This window comes from Canis lupus, chromosome 33 (genome assembly GCF_048164855.1).
Source record: "Canis lupus baileyi chromosome 33, mCanLup2.hap1, whole genome shotgun sequence".
Lineage (NCBI taxonomy): Eukaryota > Metazoa > Chordata > Mammalia > Carnivora > Canidae > Canis > Canis lupus.
In genome coordinates this window covers 1,617,705-1,636,863 of record NC_132870.1, presented here as the reverse complement: position 1 = coordinate 1,636,863, position 19,159 = coordinate 1,617,705, and the positions used below count along the sequence as shown (strand labels likewise).

The 19,159-nt window shown below is 44.1% G+C and overlaps 1 protein-coding gene across 16 annotated transcripts in view; it reads right to left on the bottom strand.

Moving 5' to 3' along the window:
- SEPTIN11 (septin 11) overlaps positions 1-19,159 on the bottom strand; it is a 106,049-nt gene that overhangs the window by 22,090 nt on the left and 64,800 nt on the right. For all 16 annotated transcript variants that reach the window (XR_012023453.1, XR_012023454.1, XM_072810698.1 and 13 more), the window contains 5 exons: positions 17,322-17,483; positions 12,193-12,289; positions 10,792-10,960; positions 2,265-2,397; positions 627-814 (listed from right to left, as the gene is read on the bottom strand). Coding sequence is in view for 14 of the 16 variants with exons in the window: in XM_072810698.1 (XP_072666799.1) it covers positions 627-814; positions 2,265-2,397; positions 10,792-10,960; positions 12,193-12,289; positions 17,322-17,483 (749 nt within the window). In the remaining 2 variants the exon portion in view is untranslated. The remainder of the gene's footprint in view (positions 1-626; positions 815-2,264; positions 2,398-10,791; positions 10,961-12,192; positions 12,290-17,321; positions 17,484-19,159) is intronic.

Genomic DNA, 19,159 nt, shown 5'->3' with positions numbered 1-19,159 from the left:
ACGAGCAGAATTGGACGGACCCTTTGGCACATTAAATCAAGGCCATATCTTAGAATATTCTTTTGTGTGCTTTGAGGATTGGCAGGGCTGCCTTAACTGGAAGGGTGTTTTGATCCCATTTCCACAATGAAACAATTCACCACCTTGTGGAATTTAGGGGAAAACTAGCGGCCACTGGTAGTTTGCTCCAATCTCCCATTTTGGAAACCAGACTTGCAGTGACTGGCTTATGAAGCCTCACAACGCAGAATAGAAAAATTTTCACAATCATCATTTTAGGATGCCCTTCATCACGAGGCCTGAGGACTGTCTCCAGAGGGCAGTGAAGAGAAATAGACCGTCTTCTCCAAAGTCCTAGTGTTGATGCAGAAGACACCACTGGAGACAGCAGGTTCCTCCAGCCCTGATTGCTTGGTCAAGGGGTCAAGTTTTATAAATTAATGTTTGTGTGCCCTTTACAAATACTTTAAAAACCTGTAGTATCTTCCCTGCACTGTAGAGAAAAGACTTGCTTTTATCTCTCTGGTAACAGACCAGTTTCCAGTCTGTAAATGGGAACGTAGAAACATGCAAAAGGAATAAATTATTAGAGGGCCCCAGAGCATGGGGGGGGGACACGCGCTTACTTTTTCTTATCCTTGTCTTTCTTGGTTTGTTGGGCCCCAGACTGCTGTGCCTGGGACTGTAGTAGCTGAGCTGCTGCTTTCTTCTTCTGGAAATTGTTCACCTCCTCCTCCAGTTCCTTCTTCTTGTCTTCCACTTTCTTCTTTTCTTCCTGGTGTGTCCGCTTCAGGAGGTCAAACTTCTCATGAAGCTGAGGAAGAAAAGAGGAGGGTAAGCTTGGTGAAGGCCATTTGGATCTATTCAAAAACAAAATGGGCTTCATGCTGCTACACGTGCTGTCGCCCCACCCCCACGAGGAAAGCACCGTGTGGCGCTCCTTGGGGGAGCCAGCTCATGAGGTGCTGCTGGGGGAGCCAGGCTGAGCTGGTAAAGAGCATCCTTCCCAGCCCCGCTCCACACCTTTGAGACTTGGATGCCTGGGCACTAAAGGGAGTCCTGTTCATTTTCACTGATAATAAAATACATAGTCATTGTAAAAAGCATAAAGAAGAAAATTAAAAAGTTATCCATACTCCTAATTAGAAATTCACCTGAGCGGTAAGAGTAGATCTTTATTTCTGGTCCTTTTTCAAAGTGTGAAATACACACTTAGTTACAGACATACACAGTGACCACAGGTGATACAGGCTACTCAAATGGTATGTTGAGAAGTTTCTGGCAAATTTCTTGACAAATTGAATTTAGAAAATTGTCACGAGGCAGAAACAAAAGCAAGGAGGAAGGGAAGGAGACGGAGGGAGGAAGGAAGGAAAGAATTAAGGAAAAAACTCTTACTAGATCGTTTTAGATTTCTATCCAGCATCCAACAATATGGACCAATGATAACAACTCTCAACTTTCTCTGCAGCAAAACTATATTGAGTGCTTAGCTGTTTAAATAACCTTTGAATTTCAGTAGTCTTTCTAAAGATAATTAAAGGGGAATGATAAGGACATTATGTAGACAATTTGGAAATGTACAGAACCACAGGTCAAGCACTTGAGATACTCATTATGTACCAAGAGAGACAAATAGATTATTCTGTCTCCCTCGCTGCCTCCCCCCGTCTCTGCCTCAACGAGATGAGTGTTATAGCAGGAATCCATGTGAGCTTCTAGGAGGCAGTTCACTTGGCCTGGTCATGGGCAGCGAGACGGAGTCACAAGGACCCTGGCACAGCGAGTACGTGCCCACAAAGCAAGAAGCACACGTACAGACATGGTGTACAGAGAGACCACAGCCCACCAGCTTGCGCACAAGGGCCCCTCCACAGACTGGCTGACAGACAAAAAAAAAATTATAGTCCCGGAATCCCAAATCTTATGTTGCAAGAGTCGTAAGTTGAGGAAATATGGAGCCCCACAGAACACGGGACCACATCTGAAGACCTAAGGCCTAGGTTTAGTTTCAGCTCTGCTACTAGGTGTCTGACCGCAGAAATCACCTAACGTCGAGGACTCTTGGTTTTATCATCTGTGAAATGGGGATAAGAATACCTGACCTGCTGCCCTCACCACGTTAGTGTGCTGCTCGTGTGACAAGATCCATGCAGAAAGAACCGAGGAGAGCACGAAGCTCTATCAAATGTGATGGATTAAGGACATACTTGGCCTGCCTGCCTCCGGCCTGAAGGCTTGGTAAGGTGAGATGGCTCACTTACCTCTTTCTCTGCCTCTTTAAGTTCAGCTTCTTTCTCCTTCACTCTCATCACAAACATTTGCCTCATTTCTTCTTCTTTCTTCTGAAGTTCTCCCAGGAATTCATTTCTTTTCGCTTCATAGGTCTCCTGAAGACTATTTAAAAGCCACAAACCAAGGAGAGTGTTGTGAAGTTGAATAGGACATTTCACTTCATATAATTTCTACTCACTGCTTCCAAAAATACAGCCAAGGCTCCACTTACTGTATCACAGGACACACAGAATAGCACACCGTCTCCTCCTTAGTTACGCAGTGATCGGAAAGGCAGGCACGTGGAGCATCGGGAGGAGTCACTGTGCACAATACAGCACGACGGGCATGTCTGGCCACGTTTGTGCCAATACGCTCACACGGGGAAGGCCCGGGTTGGGCTGGCCGGTACCCGCCAGATCAGCAAACAAGGTAGACACCAAGGAAGATGGAGACTTTGGAAGAGGAAGGCAGCACGGTGTAGGGAGAGAAGCAAAGCACCGGGGCCTCACAGACCAGGGATTGGATTTGGCCGCAGCAATTTACTGGCCAATCCTGGGAAGGGCACAGTCCCTAAGCCTCGGTGTTCCCTGTATCAGATGTGGCTACAACAGTGCTTCCTTCTCAGGACAGGATCGTGGGAATTACATGGGGGCGATGCGAGGGCAGGATTCAATCGTCAGGGCTTAGCAAATCTCACCCCGCTCCCGATCACCTCCCGCCAGTCCCCGATTCGGAAAACAGACCCAGTGAATCATCTAAACAATAGTTTATCTAAAGATACTAGAGAAAATTGCTACTTTTCATGTTCTATTGACAATTGTAAATAGAGCAGGCAGGAGTTTTATTTTTATCTTAAACCCCATTCTCCCCCTGACTCTCTACAGAACTCTGAGCCCAATATTTTATTTTTTTAAAGCTTTCATTTATTCATTCATGAGAGACACGGAGAGAGAGGCAGAGACATAGGGAGAGAGAGAAGCAGGCTCCCTGTGGGGAACCCAATGCGGGACTTGATCCCGGGACCCTGGCTGGGATCCTGACCTGAGCCAAAGGCAGACGCTCATTTGCTGAGCCCCCAGGCGTCCCTGAGCCCAATATTTTAAATTGAATGCCAGGCTCAGCTTTACCTCTAAGAACAAATACATTGACAGAAAAATTGCTTTTGGTAACACAATTTAAGAAAACACACCCCTATACACCTACACAAACAGAGATTTTGGCTGACCTGATTTTGGCTCAGGTCATGAGCTCACGGTCATGAGATTGAGCCCTGGGTCAGGCTCCATACTGGGCATGGAGCCTGCTTAAGATTCTCTCTCTCCTTCTTGCTCTGTACCACCACCCCCTCACCACTCTGGCGCTCTCTCACTCTCAAAAAAAAAGTTCTCTTACCTTCAAAAGTGTCAACACTACCTGTTAATGAACAATCAAGTACTCTGAGTTCTAGAGGTATATTTAGCTTTCATATTATCTTTTGAAACAAAAACGATTTTGGCCAATGTTGATATTGGCTAATATTAATAGCATGGGAGATACTATTTTGAGGGAGACCTTCTTATGATAATGAGTGTATCTCCCACTTCTTTCTAACAAGGAGTGGAAATAGCTTTTACAGAAACAGTACCAAGAAACACTACTCAAAATGTGTTCCAGAGATCACTAGTTTCAAGAGATCTTCAAAAGAAGGGTTCCCAAGGCAAGAGAGTCCAGGGAAAATGCTGTGTGATCTCCAGTTAAGAGAGTCAAAGTGGTTCCCAAGACCAGCAGCAAGTCAGGATCAGCTGGACATGTTTTATGGGACTTTTCTAAACTGTGTTCTAATCCTACTCCTGTAGGGGCTGATTCAGGATATCAGGCAAAGACAGAATAACCTGTATTTTTTTTAAAGCTTTTATTTATTTATTCATAAATAAGAGACACAGAGAGAGGCAGAGACACAGGCAGAGGAAGAAGCAGGCTCCCTGCAGGGAGCCCGATGTGGGACTCGATCCCAGGACCCCAGGATCACGCCCTGGGCCGAAGGCAGATGCTCAACCACTGGGCCACCCAAGGGTCCTAACCTGTATTTTTAAAATGCTTCCAGGTGATCTGATATAACTCATCTGCCAACCACTGCTTGTCTTAAATGCTCTAGAAGTCCTCACATACAAGAACCTGTTTAAGTTTATTAACTTAGTGCTCCCCAAATTTGTTGATTCATGGAAACTTTTTAAAGTAACCCACAGGGAGAATGCAGTTTAGGTAGTGTTACCTACAACATGAGAACCCTCGGGATGACTCTGCCCTATCCAGTCCCAACCACAACCTAGTTTACACTCCAGTTTCTGGAGATACATTTTCAAACTACAGGTCATGACCCAATCAAGGGTCTTAACCAATATGTTAAATGAAAACGTTTAACAGAATAGGATAGAAAATACCAGAGTGCATTGCAAACAAGAAAAGACAAGTGTACTTCAAAGTCTGTATACTGGATCATGATGCAGAACACATTTTATAGTAAAGGTTGCCACCCAAAGTCAGAAAGCCCACGTCCTAGAAAAAGATTATCAAGCAACCAGCCAGATGGCCTCGGCCAGGAGACACAGCCAGTAGCCTTGACATCTGGGCTGCGACAGCAAAGTGGCCTTGACAAATGCTACTTATGCCATCACTGTGTCCTGGGATATGAGCCAGGCTTTGAACTCTGACCCTGGAAATGATAAGCAACACTTAAGAAAACCTAAGACCCTACTCCAAGGAGTCATAACTATAGTGAGATACTTAGAAACGCCTTCAGACAACAGCCACACATTCACGGGGCTATAGTCCTCAGGAGCCTCTGCCAGTTGAGCCGTAAATGAGATACCAGAAACCTTCACTAATGCTTCCAGTCGGTAAACACAAGTTGAAAGGAACTGGTTCTACGGCACCAGGATGACATCTTTGGCAATTTTTAGCTCTTTCAACTTAATTTTTAATCGCAGTTATTAACACCCTATTCCCATTGAGAAATGTGCATTTTTTTCACGAGGTTTTGAGCTAGTCTGAAGCTGCAGATTTTACCTTCTTGTTTTCTCACTTTTTTAAATAAGATTTTATTTTTAAGTAATCTCTACACCCAATGTGGGACTCGAACTCACAACCCAGAGATTAAGAGTCACATGTTCCTCCGATGGAGGCCAGCCAGGCACCCCACTTCTTGTTTTCTTAACAGTCCTAGGCGGAGGTGGGCTTTGCTCGTGGAGATCAAGGGAAAGAAGAATTGAGTAGAGGTACTCAGTTCAGACTTCACTCTGATCATGGACAGAGCATAATCCTCTCTCTGTCAAAATCCCCAGGAACCATCTGGTGAAGGGCATGCCAGGAAGAACACATCACCAGTGTTTATGAAGCACTTTATACACAAGAATTCATTCATCCTCACAACAACCCAATAAGATGGGTATTTACTAGCCATCTCCCACTTTAGAGATGAAGAAACGTGGACACAAGTGCTTGGCAATCTGTCCAGGTCACACAATGGAGGGTGTGAAGGTCACTCTGTCACTCAGGCCACCAAACTGAGACAGGAGCTCTGCCCACTGCACCACATAGCTGGTGAGCCGGCCTCTACGTGATCCCCCCCAACATACACATGGGTCTCATGGACCTGAAAAAACCATTGTGATCTCTTAAGAGGATGGTGGTAACGAAGCCCTTTTTCTGACCTGAGAGAGTCAAGAGAAGTTGCAGGAGACAGAGTCCCGTTACTGTGTTCGCCCAGCTCCCGCTCCCGTTTGGACAGGGACTGTTGAGGAAAGGGCAATGGTGTCTCAGGAGAAAAGCAGCAGGAACAAGATCGGCCCAGTCTCTACCTGTGTCCTACATCCCTTCCCCTCTTCTCCAAACACCAACCCCAAAGCAGCTGAGGTGTGGGGAAGGGGGACCAGGAGAAGGCACGGTGGTCTAGTTGGGTTGAAGGCTATAGGGCAGCAGGTGGGAAAGGCGGGCACAGGAGAAAGCAAGCTGACACCTGGATAGGTAGGTAGGTAGACAGACAGATACAGAGATTCTGCTAGAAGACAAGTCTGAAATGAGGCAGGTTCGAGGACACCTCGACTGCCAGGGACAGTCTCAGTTAGCTCTAGGGCGTCCAATGTACTTCCAAGCCTTTAATAGAGCCTGTTACTGTGCAGGCCCAGCTCCTACTTTTGTTTCACAACGTACAATACATTTGGGTAATGGCTGCCCCTTACTAGCCTTGGCTTTAGAGATCACCTCCTGCTTTATAAACACCAGAGGGGCTTGGAGGACACGGGATGCTCAAAGGGAAGGATGGACTTCATTGTACACCCACATATGAAATTCTGGGGAACCACTCAAATCAGCTGCAGCTTTGGCTTTACCTCAATTGTGTCATCCTTCATGCAGGGTCCCCTCACTGCATCACCCCTCACAGTGTGGCTCCAGGCTCACAGAAGTGCTGGGGATGCTGGAAATGCCTCAAAGGGAAAGTCTGAGCCCTTTTTAAAGTAGCGGTTCTCAAGAAAGGGAAAACTAAGTTAATTTCAGCTTCCTATTTGCTAAGACAATTGATTCAAAGCCAGCTTTGATTCTCCAAATGACCTTGCTCACACCACGCCGGACAGCTGGGTTTAAATGAGTGGATTTCTAAGAGGACAAACCATTTCCAGCGTTCCCAGTAACTGAGATGATAGCAAGTATTTCAGAAGATCTACCTGTTCTTATTTTTTTGTGTAGGGAAAAGAATAAAGGCTTTGGATGTATATTTATTATATATTCTCCCCCCTTTGCATTATCAAAAAGGAAACCTCAGTCCCATAATACTTTATTTTCACTTTTGTTTCCCTTGCCTTAGGAGACGAGACTATCAACAAAATGTTGCCACAGCCAGTGTCAGAGAAGCTATCTGTGGTCTCTTCTAGTTTACGGTTTCAGGTTTCACATTTAGGCCTTTAATCATTTTGAGTTTATTTTTGTGTATGGTGTAAGAAAGTGGTCCAGTCTCATTCTTCTGCATACAGCTGTCCAGTTTTCCCAGCACCACTTGCATCTCCCCATTGCATATTCCTGCCTTATTTGTCGTAAAGTAACTGACCACATAAGTATGAGTTTATTTCTGGTATTTCTATTCTGTTCCACTGATCTCTGTGTCTATTTTTGTGCTAGTACCACACTGTTTCAATTACTACAGCTTTTTAGTATATCTTGAAATCTGGGATTGTGGTACCTCCAGCTTTGTTCTTCTTTCTAGATACGTTTCCTCAGGCAAAGGATACAAAAGCAAAAATAAACTATTGAGACGACATCAAAATAAAAGGCTTTCGCAAAGCAAAGGAAACCATCAACAAAACTAAAAGGCAACCTTATGGGCAGCCCGGGTGGCTCAGCGGTTTAGCGCCGCCTTCAGCCCAGGGCGTGATCCTGGAGATCCGGGACCGAGTCCCATGTCGGGCCCCCTGCATGGAGCCTGCTTCTCCCTCTGCCTGTGTCTCTGCCTCTCTCTCTCTCTGTGTGTGTGTGTCTCTCATGAATAAATAAATAAATTTAAAAAAAATTTTTTTAAATAAATAAAGGCAACCTTATGAATGGCAGAAGGTATTTGCAAGCTGTTAAGTGGTTAATATCCAAACTATATAAAGAACTTATACAACTCAACACCAAAAACAATCCAATTAAAAAGTGAGCAGAGGCTCTGAACAGACATTTTTCCAAAGAAGACATACAACTGGCCAACAGACACATAAAAAGATGTTCAACATGACTCATCATCAGGGAAATGCAAATCAAAACCACAATGAGATATCTCCTCACACCTGTCAGAATGGCTAGTATAAAGACAAGAAATAACAAGTGTTGGTGGGGATGTGGAGAAAAGGGAACCTCACGTACTGTTGGTGGGAATGTAAACTGGTACAGCCACTGTGGAAAACAGTAATGGAGGTGCCTCAAAAAGTTAAAAATTACAACTACCATATAATCTAACAATTCAACTACTGGATATGTACCCAAAGAAAACTAAAATTATTAGTTTGAAAAGGTATATGCACCTTATGCTTACTGAACATTATTTACAATAGCCAAGATATGGAAGCAACTTAAGCATCCATCGGTAAGTGGATGGATAAAGATGTGGCATATATAGGCATATATACATAATTACTCAGATATAAAAAAGAAAAGAATTAGATCTTGCTATTTGTGACAAGATGGATGGATCTGCAGGATATTACGCTACGTGAAATAAGTCAGACAAAGACAAATACCATATGTTTCACTTATATGTGGAATCTAAAAAACATAACAAATGAACAGGGCTGCCTGGGTGGCTCAGCTGGTTGAGTGTCCAACTTGGTTTTGGTTCAGGTCATGATCCCAAGTCCTGGGATAGGCCCCGTACCAGGCTCTGTGTCCAGTGGGGAGTCTGAGATTCTGTCTTCCTCTCCCTCTCTCTCTCTACTCTCTTTCTCTCAAGTGAATAAATCTTAAAACAAACAAACAAACAAAAAACCCAAAACACAAATGAACAAAGTAACAAACCAAAACCAAACTCTTAAATACAAAGAACCAATTGGTGGTTATGAAAATATGTGTGTGTGTGTGTGTGTGTGTGTGTGTGTGTATGTGAGAGAGAGAGAATAGGTGAAATAAAAAAGATAGATATAAATAAAGGAAGATAGAAACAGGAGTGCCAGGGTGGCTCAGAGATTGAGCATCTGCCTTTAGCTCAGGTTGTGATCCCGGGGTCTTGGGACAGAGTCCCGCATCGGGCTCCCCCAAGGAACCTGCTTCTCCCTCTGCCTGTGTCTCTGCCTCTCTCTCTCTGTGTCTCAAGAATAAATAAATAAAACCTTAAAAAAAAAAAAAAAGGAAGATAGAAACAGATAAAGTTTGTACCTCTTAAAGGTTATAAAATAAGCAAGTCACGGAGATGAAAAGTACACCACAGGGAATACTGCCAACGATATTGTAGTAATACCATGTGGTGACTACACTTACTGTGGCAAGCACTGAGTGGTGTATAGAATTGCTGAATCACTATGCTGTGCATCTAAAACTAATAATATTATATGTTAATTATACCTCAATAAAAAAGTGAATATAGTGAAATATAAAAACGAAACAAAACAAAACAAAAAAAAGGAAACCTTAAGCCAGAAGAAATGGAACCAAATGGGGAGCAGAAGGCATGTGAATAAAGCATATCCTCTACCAGTCAAAAGGCCTGGATGACATCTGCCACCATCCTGAAGTCCCCGAAGTCAAGAAGGCCAGAGCAGTATGGACCTGGCTCTACCAGGCCTTCCAGAAGCCCTGCTGGACCTACACAGCAAACACCTCCTCCCGGGGGGCAGCTACCCGAGGCTTGCCAGAGGTATTTTAATTTAAATGCCAAAAGCAGAGGCAGCAAAGGAAGAAACAGTCTTTTCCAGTGGAACTTCAGCCCCTAATCCATGCCCAGAAACACCTCACATCACCTCAACTGAAATCTTCTTTGAGACACCGTATAGGCCCAGGCTGGACAAAGCAACCCTCTCCTGAGCCCGGAGGAGGCAAATCTGGCCTGGGAGCCCCACCTCCCCTCACAGCTCCATGGCCCCACGACTAAATTCTGACAGTGACTGGGCCTTTGGAAAGCCACTAATTCTACATTAACTTTGATAGTCTCCCCTTCACATGTCACTTGTCCATCTCCACCTATGGATGATGTAAGAAAACACACAAGAAATTTTCTACGAGTTATCCGCCTTTGTGTCCTTAGTTGTCAGCATCATATTGAACTACTAAGGGCCTTGGGAAAGGAGACCCAGCTGGCAGCCACGAGCACAGCACACTGCAGTGAGCAGCCAAGCTCTGTAAGTGCCCGGCCAGGCTCTGTGCCTCCGTGAGTGCAGTGGCGCGGAGCAGGGCTTCATGGCCTCCTAACAGGACCTGGGCTATGTTACTTACACTTTCAGCACCTTAGTGTCCTGACCGGTAAAATGAGGAGGATAATGACATCAACTACATTGCTTAGTTGAGATAATGCCAATAAAGTGCTATCACGATGCTTGGCAGGTATGTTAGTACCGTGTCCTCACCAGGTCCTTCCGCCACTTATATCTTATTTTCTTTCTTTCTTTCTTTCTTTCTTTCTTTCTTTCTTTCTTTCTTTCTTTCTTTCTTTCTTCTTTTTTTCTTCTCTTTGTTTCTTTCTTTCTTTCTTCTCTTTCTTTCTTTCTTTTTCTTCCTTCTTTTTCTTTTTTTTTTTTAATATTTATTTTAGAGAGAGAGGGAGAGAGAGAATGCACCCTTGCAAGGGAAAGGGCAGAGGGAGAGAGAGAATTGGAAGCAGACCACCTGCTTAGTGCAAAGCCCAATGTGGGGCTCGATCTCACCACCCTGAGACCATGACCTGAGCGGAAACCAAGACTCGTCTATGTAACTGACTGAGGCACGCAGGTGCCCTAGTCTGACAAGATTTTGATGATACGTGAACATATCGCTGAAGCCACTACCTGGGAAACAGCTGATTGGTAGGTGCCCGCTTACCTGAAAGGCTTACTGTCAGGGTCAGTGTCCTTGAACCCCATCTCCTCGAGCTTACAGCGCCGATACAGTTCATAATGGCGGGTGTGAGTCTGCTCTCGCAAGTCTTCCATGTTCACACGGATCAGCATCTCTCGAAGTTTCACAAAATCACAATGGTTTTCATTCTCAACTGCAAGAGAGAGGAAGGTGGGGTGGCTATTAGCAACCATGTTCCTGAAAATCTGAAGTGGCACTTTCAAGAGGTTATCGCCGTTGCTCCCGAAATCTCTGAAGTCTCAAAGCCACCGGGACCTTTACTGAATTCACCTCACATACACGGTGCGGACAAGATTGTTGACGATGCAGATCGTCATAGTGATGACTACAGTAACTGTAGCAGCCTGCTCAGGGCAGGCCACTGTGGGAGGAACTTTATAAATATTGTTTTTGGCCTTCAGAAGAATTCTGCCAAGGAGCACTGTGGCTTGGCATAAGCACGCTCACCTCCTGAGTAGAGGCAGCGAAGTCTGCATTCAAGCACCACAACATCTGACTGCAAAGCCAGGTCTAATTCTTCTACTCCATGCCCCCTGGAAGCATACCAGCCACTTTCTATATGCCACTTCCTAAGTTTTATCAACACTATGAAAAAAAAGTTTTATTGTAGAGAAATAGGTAAGATTCACAAAAATTTTAATTTTCCTAGAGATCCCAAACGTGTCATTTCTTCTCACTTCTCGCAGATTTATTGCCTTTATTCAGAACAAAAAAGAAAAAGGAGGACTGATGTGAACCAGTGAAGGAACTTTCTATAGCGATCCTACTTAACGTATAGCATTAGACATCCTCCTTCAAAACGCACAAGGGCGGGTAACAGAGTTCTTGCCCATCATAGTGACGTACGAGAAGCTTCTTTAGGTCAGAGACTGTCATCACGTCCTACAGTGCCAAACGTGGGTCGGATGGTCTTAGAATTCTCCGATATTTACCGAGATAACATTTAATTGGAAGGCAAGTTTTCCAGAGATGATGGAGAAACAAATATCCTCTTATTTACAAGAAACGTTTTGTAGCTTTCTTATACCCTGCTGAGGAAACTGGTGTGAAAGTGGCTGACACTTTTAGGGAAGAACTCTTCTTCTCTCAGCAATGTACACTGAATTTGCCATATAAGCCAACATCCTTGCGGGGCTGCTTCATTGGCACTAGAGCCCTGCACTCACTTTTCCCCACTGTCTACCTACCTGGTCTTCATGTCTCACTTCCTCACTTCACAACTGCCACGTGCACCACCCTGCTGCTCCCTTCCTCTTGCCTGTAGCTGAGGACCTCCCTAAACACAGCAGGGAGGGAGGAAACCTGGACGGTCACCACGGGGGTTAAGTGTGAAAACGCCCTTCCCTGTTCTGCGCACGCACGTACCCTGCACCACACCCCAGGGGTACTGCCGGGCCTTTGCCATCTTGTTGCCAATCTTCACCTCCTCGGTGCTGCCGACCACAGCAAATGGGAGATGGACCTGTGAAGCAACACAAGGGGACAACAGTTACCTTCTCTCCCTTCTGCAGGCCTCACTTAGCGGCAAAAGCAAACGGGGAGGGACCTGGAAGAGGGCCAGGGCTCTGCAGGTCGCGGGGGGAAGGGGCTGCGTGTACGCCACCCCTTCTGCAACCAAATACAGGGTATGTGAAATGAGCTAGAGTCCAGGGAAACCGTGGGAGTCTCTGTACCACGAAGGATGCTTCAGACACATGTTGTACATGACCACGGCCACTAACACATGTGGCCACTGAGCACTTGAAATGGGGCTTGTGAGATTAAGAAACTGAATTTTTTATTTGATTTACTTTTAATGAACTTACATTTCAATTTAAAAACGTAAGATTAAAAAAAAAAGTAAGATAAAATATTTCCCCATTAACTAAAACTCTGTTGTTTGAGGACTGCACTTCATTTTGCTCAAACTCAAATCTAACAAAAAAAAAACAAACAAAACAACCACTTTGTTCAACGTGGATGTAAGTGTTGAAGGAAAATTATCTTTTGGTACTTATCTCATACTGAAACACTTTCAAGTATGTTAGGAGCAACTTGAGTATGCATCCAAATTGGGTATGCTTTAATTATAAAATAAACATTGGATTTCAAAGACTTACTATGAAAGTATCTCATTGATTTTTATATTGATTACATGTTGAAATGATATTTTGAATATATTCAGTTAAGTTTTTCAATTATTTTTACATTTCCTCTTTTTTTATAATGCCATTTCTACCATTTTTTTTCAAAGTTATTTATTTATTTATTTATTTATTTATTTATTTATTTATTTAGCGAGAGCAAGCGAGCAAGCTAGCAGAGAGGGAGGGAGAAGAAGAGGAAAAGAATTGAAGACTGCTGTGCTGAGCACTGAGCCCAATGTGGGGTTCAATCTCATGACCCTGAGATCATGGCCTGACCCCAAACCAAGAGTCAGACACTTAACTGACTGGGCCACCCAGGCGCCTCCCTTTTATCACTTTTAATGTGACTACTGGGAAATGTTAAATTACTTGTGTGGCTCATATTTTACTTCTATTGAACAGCATTGCTTGAGACAGTTGACCATGGTGCAAAATTCAAATCAGAAATACACTTTAGCCCAAATTCTGGCCTAAGCCTTGCAACCCAGATTTATCTTAGACAGAGGTGGTGTTCAAGACAAAGGACTATTCCACATTGGTTTATTTGGTAGCTACGGCTACATTCTGGGAGTGGGGGAGGGGGTAGGGGGATAGTAAATCCATCTTTTTTCTATTAGCATGTAAGAATAAGAAACTGTGAAATGGCTGCTCTGAAAATGATTATCTCGAGTTCCTTGATCCACTGCTCTTACACTGCAGAAAAGTTGAGAAAAACGAGAATTTTTTTTTTAATACTTTACTTATCTATTCATGAGACACACACAGAGAGACATAGGCAGAGGGAGAAGCAGGCTCCATGCAGGGAGCCCGACGCGGGACTCGATCCCGGGTCTCCAGGATCACGCCCCGGGCTGAAAGCGGTGCTAAACCGCTGCGCCACCCGGGCTGCCCACGAGAATGTTTTAAAGCCGAATCATAACCCACAGAAGGCATAACCTTCAGCCAAGGCTGCCCAAGGGGTATTTCATCTGATGCTCAAGATGTTTCTATTTTCTGGTTCGTCTCACATTCTATACGATGGAAGAAAGCACATTCTCTTTTTCAGACTCTGAGTCTAGGACTGTTCTCTGAAGTTCTCTGAAGTTGACGAGCAACAAGACCCTTCCAGCCAACACTCTGAGGTAATGACCCAAGGAAACTGTTTTCTCCACTCACAGAGTGACAAGAGCGACTGCCAAAGTTACCTGTTTTCCACCTATCATATGGGATTTCATTACCAAGAACTGCTCGCAATGGAGGGCCTAAAAAAAAAATATTTCTCATTGAAGAATAAGATTAAAATGGGACTATCAGCTCGATTAATCTGATAAAGAGAGAAAGAGTCAAGATTCAGAGATATTTCCTTTCCAAGAAATTTAACACAAAGTTAGTGGCATGACCATCCAAAATGACTTAAAAGGATGGGGAGGGCATAAAGAGAAAATTAGTTGATATTCCTTCATGTGACTTCTCAAACCCTACACCGCCATCCCAAATGGTTCTACAGCAGAACAAACAAGTGCTAGCCCAGCTCGAGCTTTTAACAAGGCTGTAAGAGGGGATCCCTGGGTGGCGCAGCGGTTTGGCGCCTGCCTTTGGCCCAGGGCGCGATCCTGGAGACCCGGGATCGAATCCCACATCAGGCTCCCGGTGCATGGAGCCTGCTTCTCCCTCTGCCTGTGTCTCTGCCTCTCTCTCTCTCTCTCTCTGTGACTATCATAAATAAATAAAAATTAAAAAAAAAATTAAAAAAAAAACAAGGCTGTAAGAGGAGCCTGCTGCTCTGCTGGCATTGGAGCCAAGCCGCCTGCATTCACATCCCACCCGCGCTGTGCCACGTGAAAGGCCAGTCTGCAATCTGCCCCAGGGGAGGTAGAAAATAACAGTATCTACCAACGGGATTGATGTGAGGGCTGCACGTAATAAAGCCTCGCACAGCGGCTGGTGCACAGTAAATGCTCCATAGATAGCAAAAATGTCAGTTGCTATGGTCACTAGGAAGCTCTCAGGACCCATGACCAGAGAGTTCTACATGTGGATGAGGCCTCACACACCACTGGCTTTGACCGTGCTTAGGAATTCCTTCTACAATAGCCCTTCCAAGTGAGCTAATACAGAATCTGCTGTCCTACCTGTGATGAGAACATGCGCCTTCAACGGGATGTGCGCTACACTGTGGGGCACAGGTGGCCAAATGTTGACCTCACTGCCCTTCACCTACCCCTTAGTTTCAGCTGCCTTTTTGAATAAGAGCAGTCCCTCTCCCCTGTGACAAGCTTCCTTTCACACGCTCGCAGGCCATCTTCCCAGGAAGAATCTGCTCTCCAGTTTCCAGAAATTCCAGAGCCTTTACTGTCTGACTACCGGAGCCTGGCAACCAGAGTGGGTCACACAACTCAGAGTGTGGCCAGACTGGAGCAGAGTGGAGCTGGACTACCTGTGCTTTAATGAGCTCCTAAATTTTAAATTCATACAACAGCCCCAGGGAGGAGAGGAGTTACATTTGCTCCCAGAGTCCTACTCATATTGGGAATAACTTAAGGAAGAAATTCCACCTGGAAGCATAACAGCACTATATAGAAAAGTCCATATACTGAACTGAAGAAATAACAAATAGTTTTGTGGAACAACCCTGTTCTCCTAAATTATGATGTCAAACAACACGGATGTGGGACCAGGGTTAAAATCTCAGTGCTGCCATTAGCTGGCTTTGACCAAGTCATTTAATTCTCCAGATGAGCTTCAGTATGAGTTCCCTTCATATGAAATGTCTAAAATAGGCTAATTTTTTAAAAAGATTTTATTTATTTATTCATGAGAGACACAGAGAAAGAGAGAGAGAGGCAGAGACACAGGCAGAGGGAGAAGCAGGCTCCCCATGGGGAGCCTGACATGGGACTTGATCCCGAGACTCCAGGATCATGTCCTGGGCCGAAGGCAGATGCTTAACCGTTGAGCCACCCAGGGATCCCTAGAATAGGCAAATCTATAGAAATAAGAAAGTAGAGTGGTGGTCGCCTAGGGCTGGGATGGTTAGAGGGCTGACGGCTAAAAGGTACACAATTTCTTTTTGGGGTGATGAAAAGTTCTAAAACTGATGGTGGCAATGGTTGTACAATTCTGTGAATATACTAAAAACCATGAAATGGTGTGCTTTAAATGGGTAAACTGTACAGTATATCAATTATAACTCAATAAAGCTGTTAATAAAAAAAAAGAGTATCTTTAGTGCATTTAATAATGACCTCATTAGACACTTTTCATGACCAGATCTAGGGAAAGCAGAACATAGCTCACCCTACCACAATTCAAAAATCTAGACTGTCTTCTGCTGCCACTAACATCTTCTGAATCATTTTTAGCATTCAGGGAAAGGCAACTTATTTAATAACTTCTAATTACTTTTCACTGAAGCTAATCCACAGTTTTGAGAATTCCAAAAACCATCACTAAGCATCTAAGCATCTACTATGAGCAAACAATGCTACTTTTACTGAAGTTATGCATTTCTAAATAGAAAAAAAAAAAGTATAGTAATTGTGGCTCAGAGATGAGCCATGGCTGTGAGATACAAAAGAGGCAGTGGGAGAGATTTGGGTATCCGCGGGCAGCCTGGAGGCTCACCATGAGACATCGTATTGCAGCCACGCTGAGAATTGCCGAAGCTCGGGCTCCTGGGTGGCTTAGTTGGTTAGGCATCTGCCTTGGGCTCAGGTCATGATTCCAGGGTTCTGGGATCGAGCCCTGTGTCAGGCAGCCTCCCTACCTGGTGGAAAGCCTGGTTCTCCCTCTCCCTCTGTTGCTCCCCCTGCTTGTGTGCCCCCTCTCTCTCTCCCTTTTTTGGTCAAACAAACAAACCAAACTTAAAAAAAAAAAAAAAAAAAAAGAATTGCTGAAGTTCTACTCCTTTCTCTTCTGACCATCCTGCCTGTGAGGTGGAGAAATCATGCCTCAACTGCCAGTTAACCTAACGATTCAGGAAACGGTAGGAGAAACAGAAAGGAGGGAAAGGCAGGAACCCATCACAGAAGCCAACGTGAGGCAGGTGAACATATTTCTGCCAACAGTGATAGAAACACACAAAAATCTATTTTTTTAAGCTGCTTTGTGTGAGATGGTGCCAAGCTGGCATTCCCTTCCCACAAGATCTGCCGTAGAAATCTTACCTGTGGGAGCAGGAAGGAAACCAGAGGTCAGCTGGCTTCACTTTCCCATCTGATAGATGGCGATACTGAGGAGCAGGGTGGGAAAATGACTTGCCATAGTGGCAGGGCTGGGCCACGCTAGAGTCCAATTCTCAGTCCAGCGTTCTAGTCACTCTACAATGCTGCTACCAAGAAAAGCTTTCAGGAAAATTACTGGTAGGTGCTTCCTAACTTGAGAACTTACGCTCATTGTTGCGTTAATCTCTGCCACTGTTTCTTCATCTGTAGGGAACTGATATATCTGGACTCCATTGCTGACTAGTTCACTCATGATCTTACTCTTGAATTTGTGCAGTTCATTTTTGGCAATAGTGTCAGCTTTTGCAATTATTGGAATGATGTTCACCTATAAAACAAACACATCCATTTTTATACAATTCCAATGTAAGAATCCTAAGACAAATGAATGAAATATAAATAACAAAAATTATAAGCCTTCACTTAAAAAAAAGAGATAATACTGAAAATCAGACTTTCTGCCCAGAAGCAATATTAAGAAGATATGGGAAAAAAAAAAAAAAAAAGAAGGTATGGGGTAATCTTTTCGCTCCATCTGTGAACACTTTTACTTCCTCCCATCCGGCACTGAGAGCATACTTGTAATTTCCAATTCTGTGCGACCTCATTTTTTTTGTTTGTTTAACAGAGTAGAAGGAAGAGTTATCCTATGACAGCGATAACAAAGAAGTCTATTCTTTGAATAACCAACCCCTCCTTTTAGACCCCTCCCAGCTACTTTAGGAGGTTGATTTTTACATGTTCCTAATTTTATAATAGCCAAGACCATGTTGGTTAGAATAGTGGAATATCCGGCTCCTCACAGGATAACATCCTCCCTTTTTCTAATGACTGCTAGGATTGGACAACCTATGTGTTAATCAAAACAAAAAAGGTTCCACCTACTTTTAAAGTTTCAAAATCACACCAACTAATTCTTTTGAAACACCAGCTTTTTTTTAAATTTATTTTTTATTGGTGTTCAATTTACCAACATACAGAATAACCCCCAGTGCCCGTCACCCATTCACTCCCACCCCCTGCCCTCCTCCCCTTCTACCACCCCTAGTTCGTTTCCCAGCTTCTATCACTGCTTTATGCCAGAATGAGACCCAGCACCAAAGACAAGGCTCGCCCTCAGAACATGGGCTACAAAGACCAGAAGAAGGCAGAGTTTGACAACCATGGCAGAAAGCCCAGCATGAGAGCCAGGGACACCATTAGGTGCAAGCCCCAAACTCCAACGTGGGCCATTCTTCCAACTTTCCCCAGCATTGTCCACATAGCACAGTTTTAAAAATTCCCTTTTTAAGATTAACTTTCTTCCACTCCATGGTAGGTACAGAGATTTTAGGAAGACACTGCTGACATCTGATACCTGGGAACCACACTCTCCGCCCAGCTCAGGGGAAAGGGGGATGAACTCAGTGAGAAAGCCGTCCTAGCAAGAGAAGAGGGAGTCTTTAGGGAGGTTTTCTTGGTCATGTCTGCATTCCTTTGCTCCTCCTTTTATTCCAAGACCCAAATCAAAATCCCTGATACACCACAATGAGAAGACATGTGGAGAGAAAAACTTGTTCCTCACCTATTCCTCCATCTACTCCTACCCTCATCATGCTTAGGCTTATCCAGCAAGTCACAGACAGAGAAAAACACTGGTGGTGTCTGGGTCAGGACCTGAGGAACAAAACACTTTCCTGTTGTCTCCTGTTGTTCTTACCTGCTAGCTTTTGTATACACTTAGTTAATATGACATGGACAAAATGGCAGAGGTTCATAGTTTCTTGGGCCAATTGGATCAAAGTAGATAGATAAACCAAGCAATTTAGATTAAAAATCTTTTTCCTTGGTGGCAGGTGCTCGAAAATCTTTTCTGAAATTATCATATGCTTATGATATACACAGCTAAGAGCCTTAATGCTTCACTTTACTCACGGAGACAAACCTTTTTGCAAATACTGTTTTCAGATGCTATCCAGCACTCCTGGCTCTACAGCAACAGCAATTCTTTGAAAGCAGTTTAAC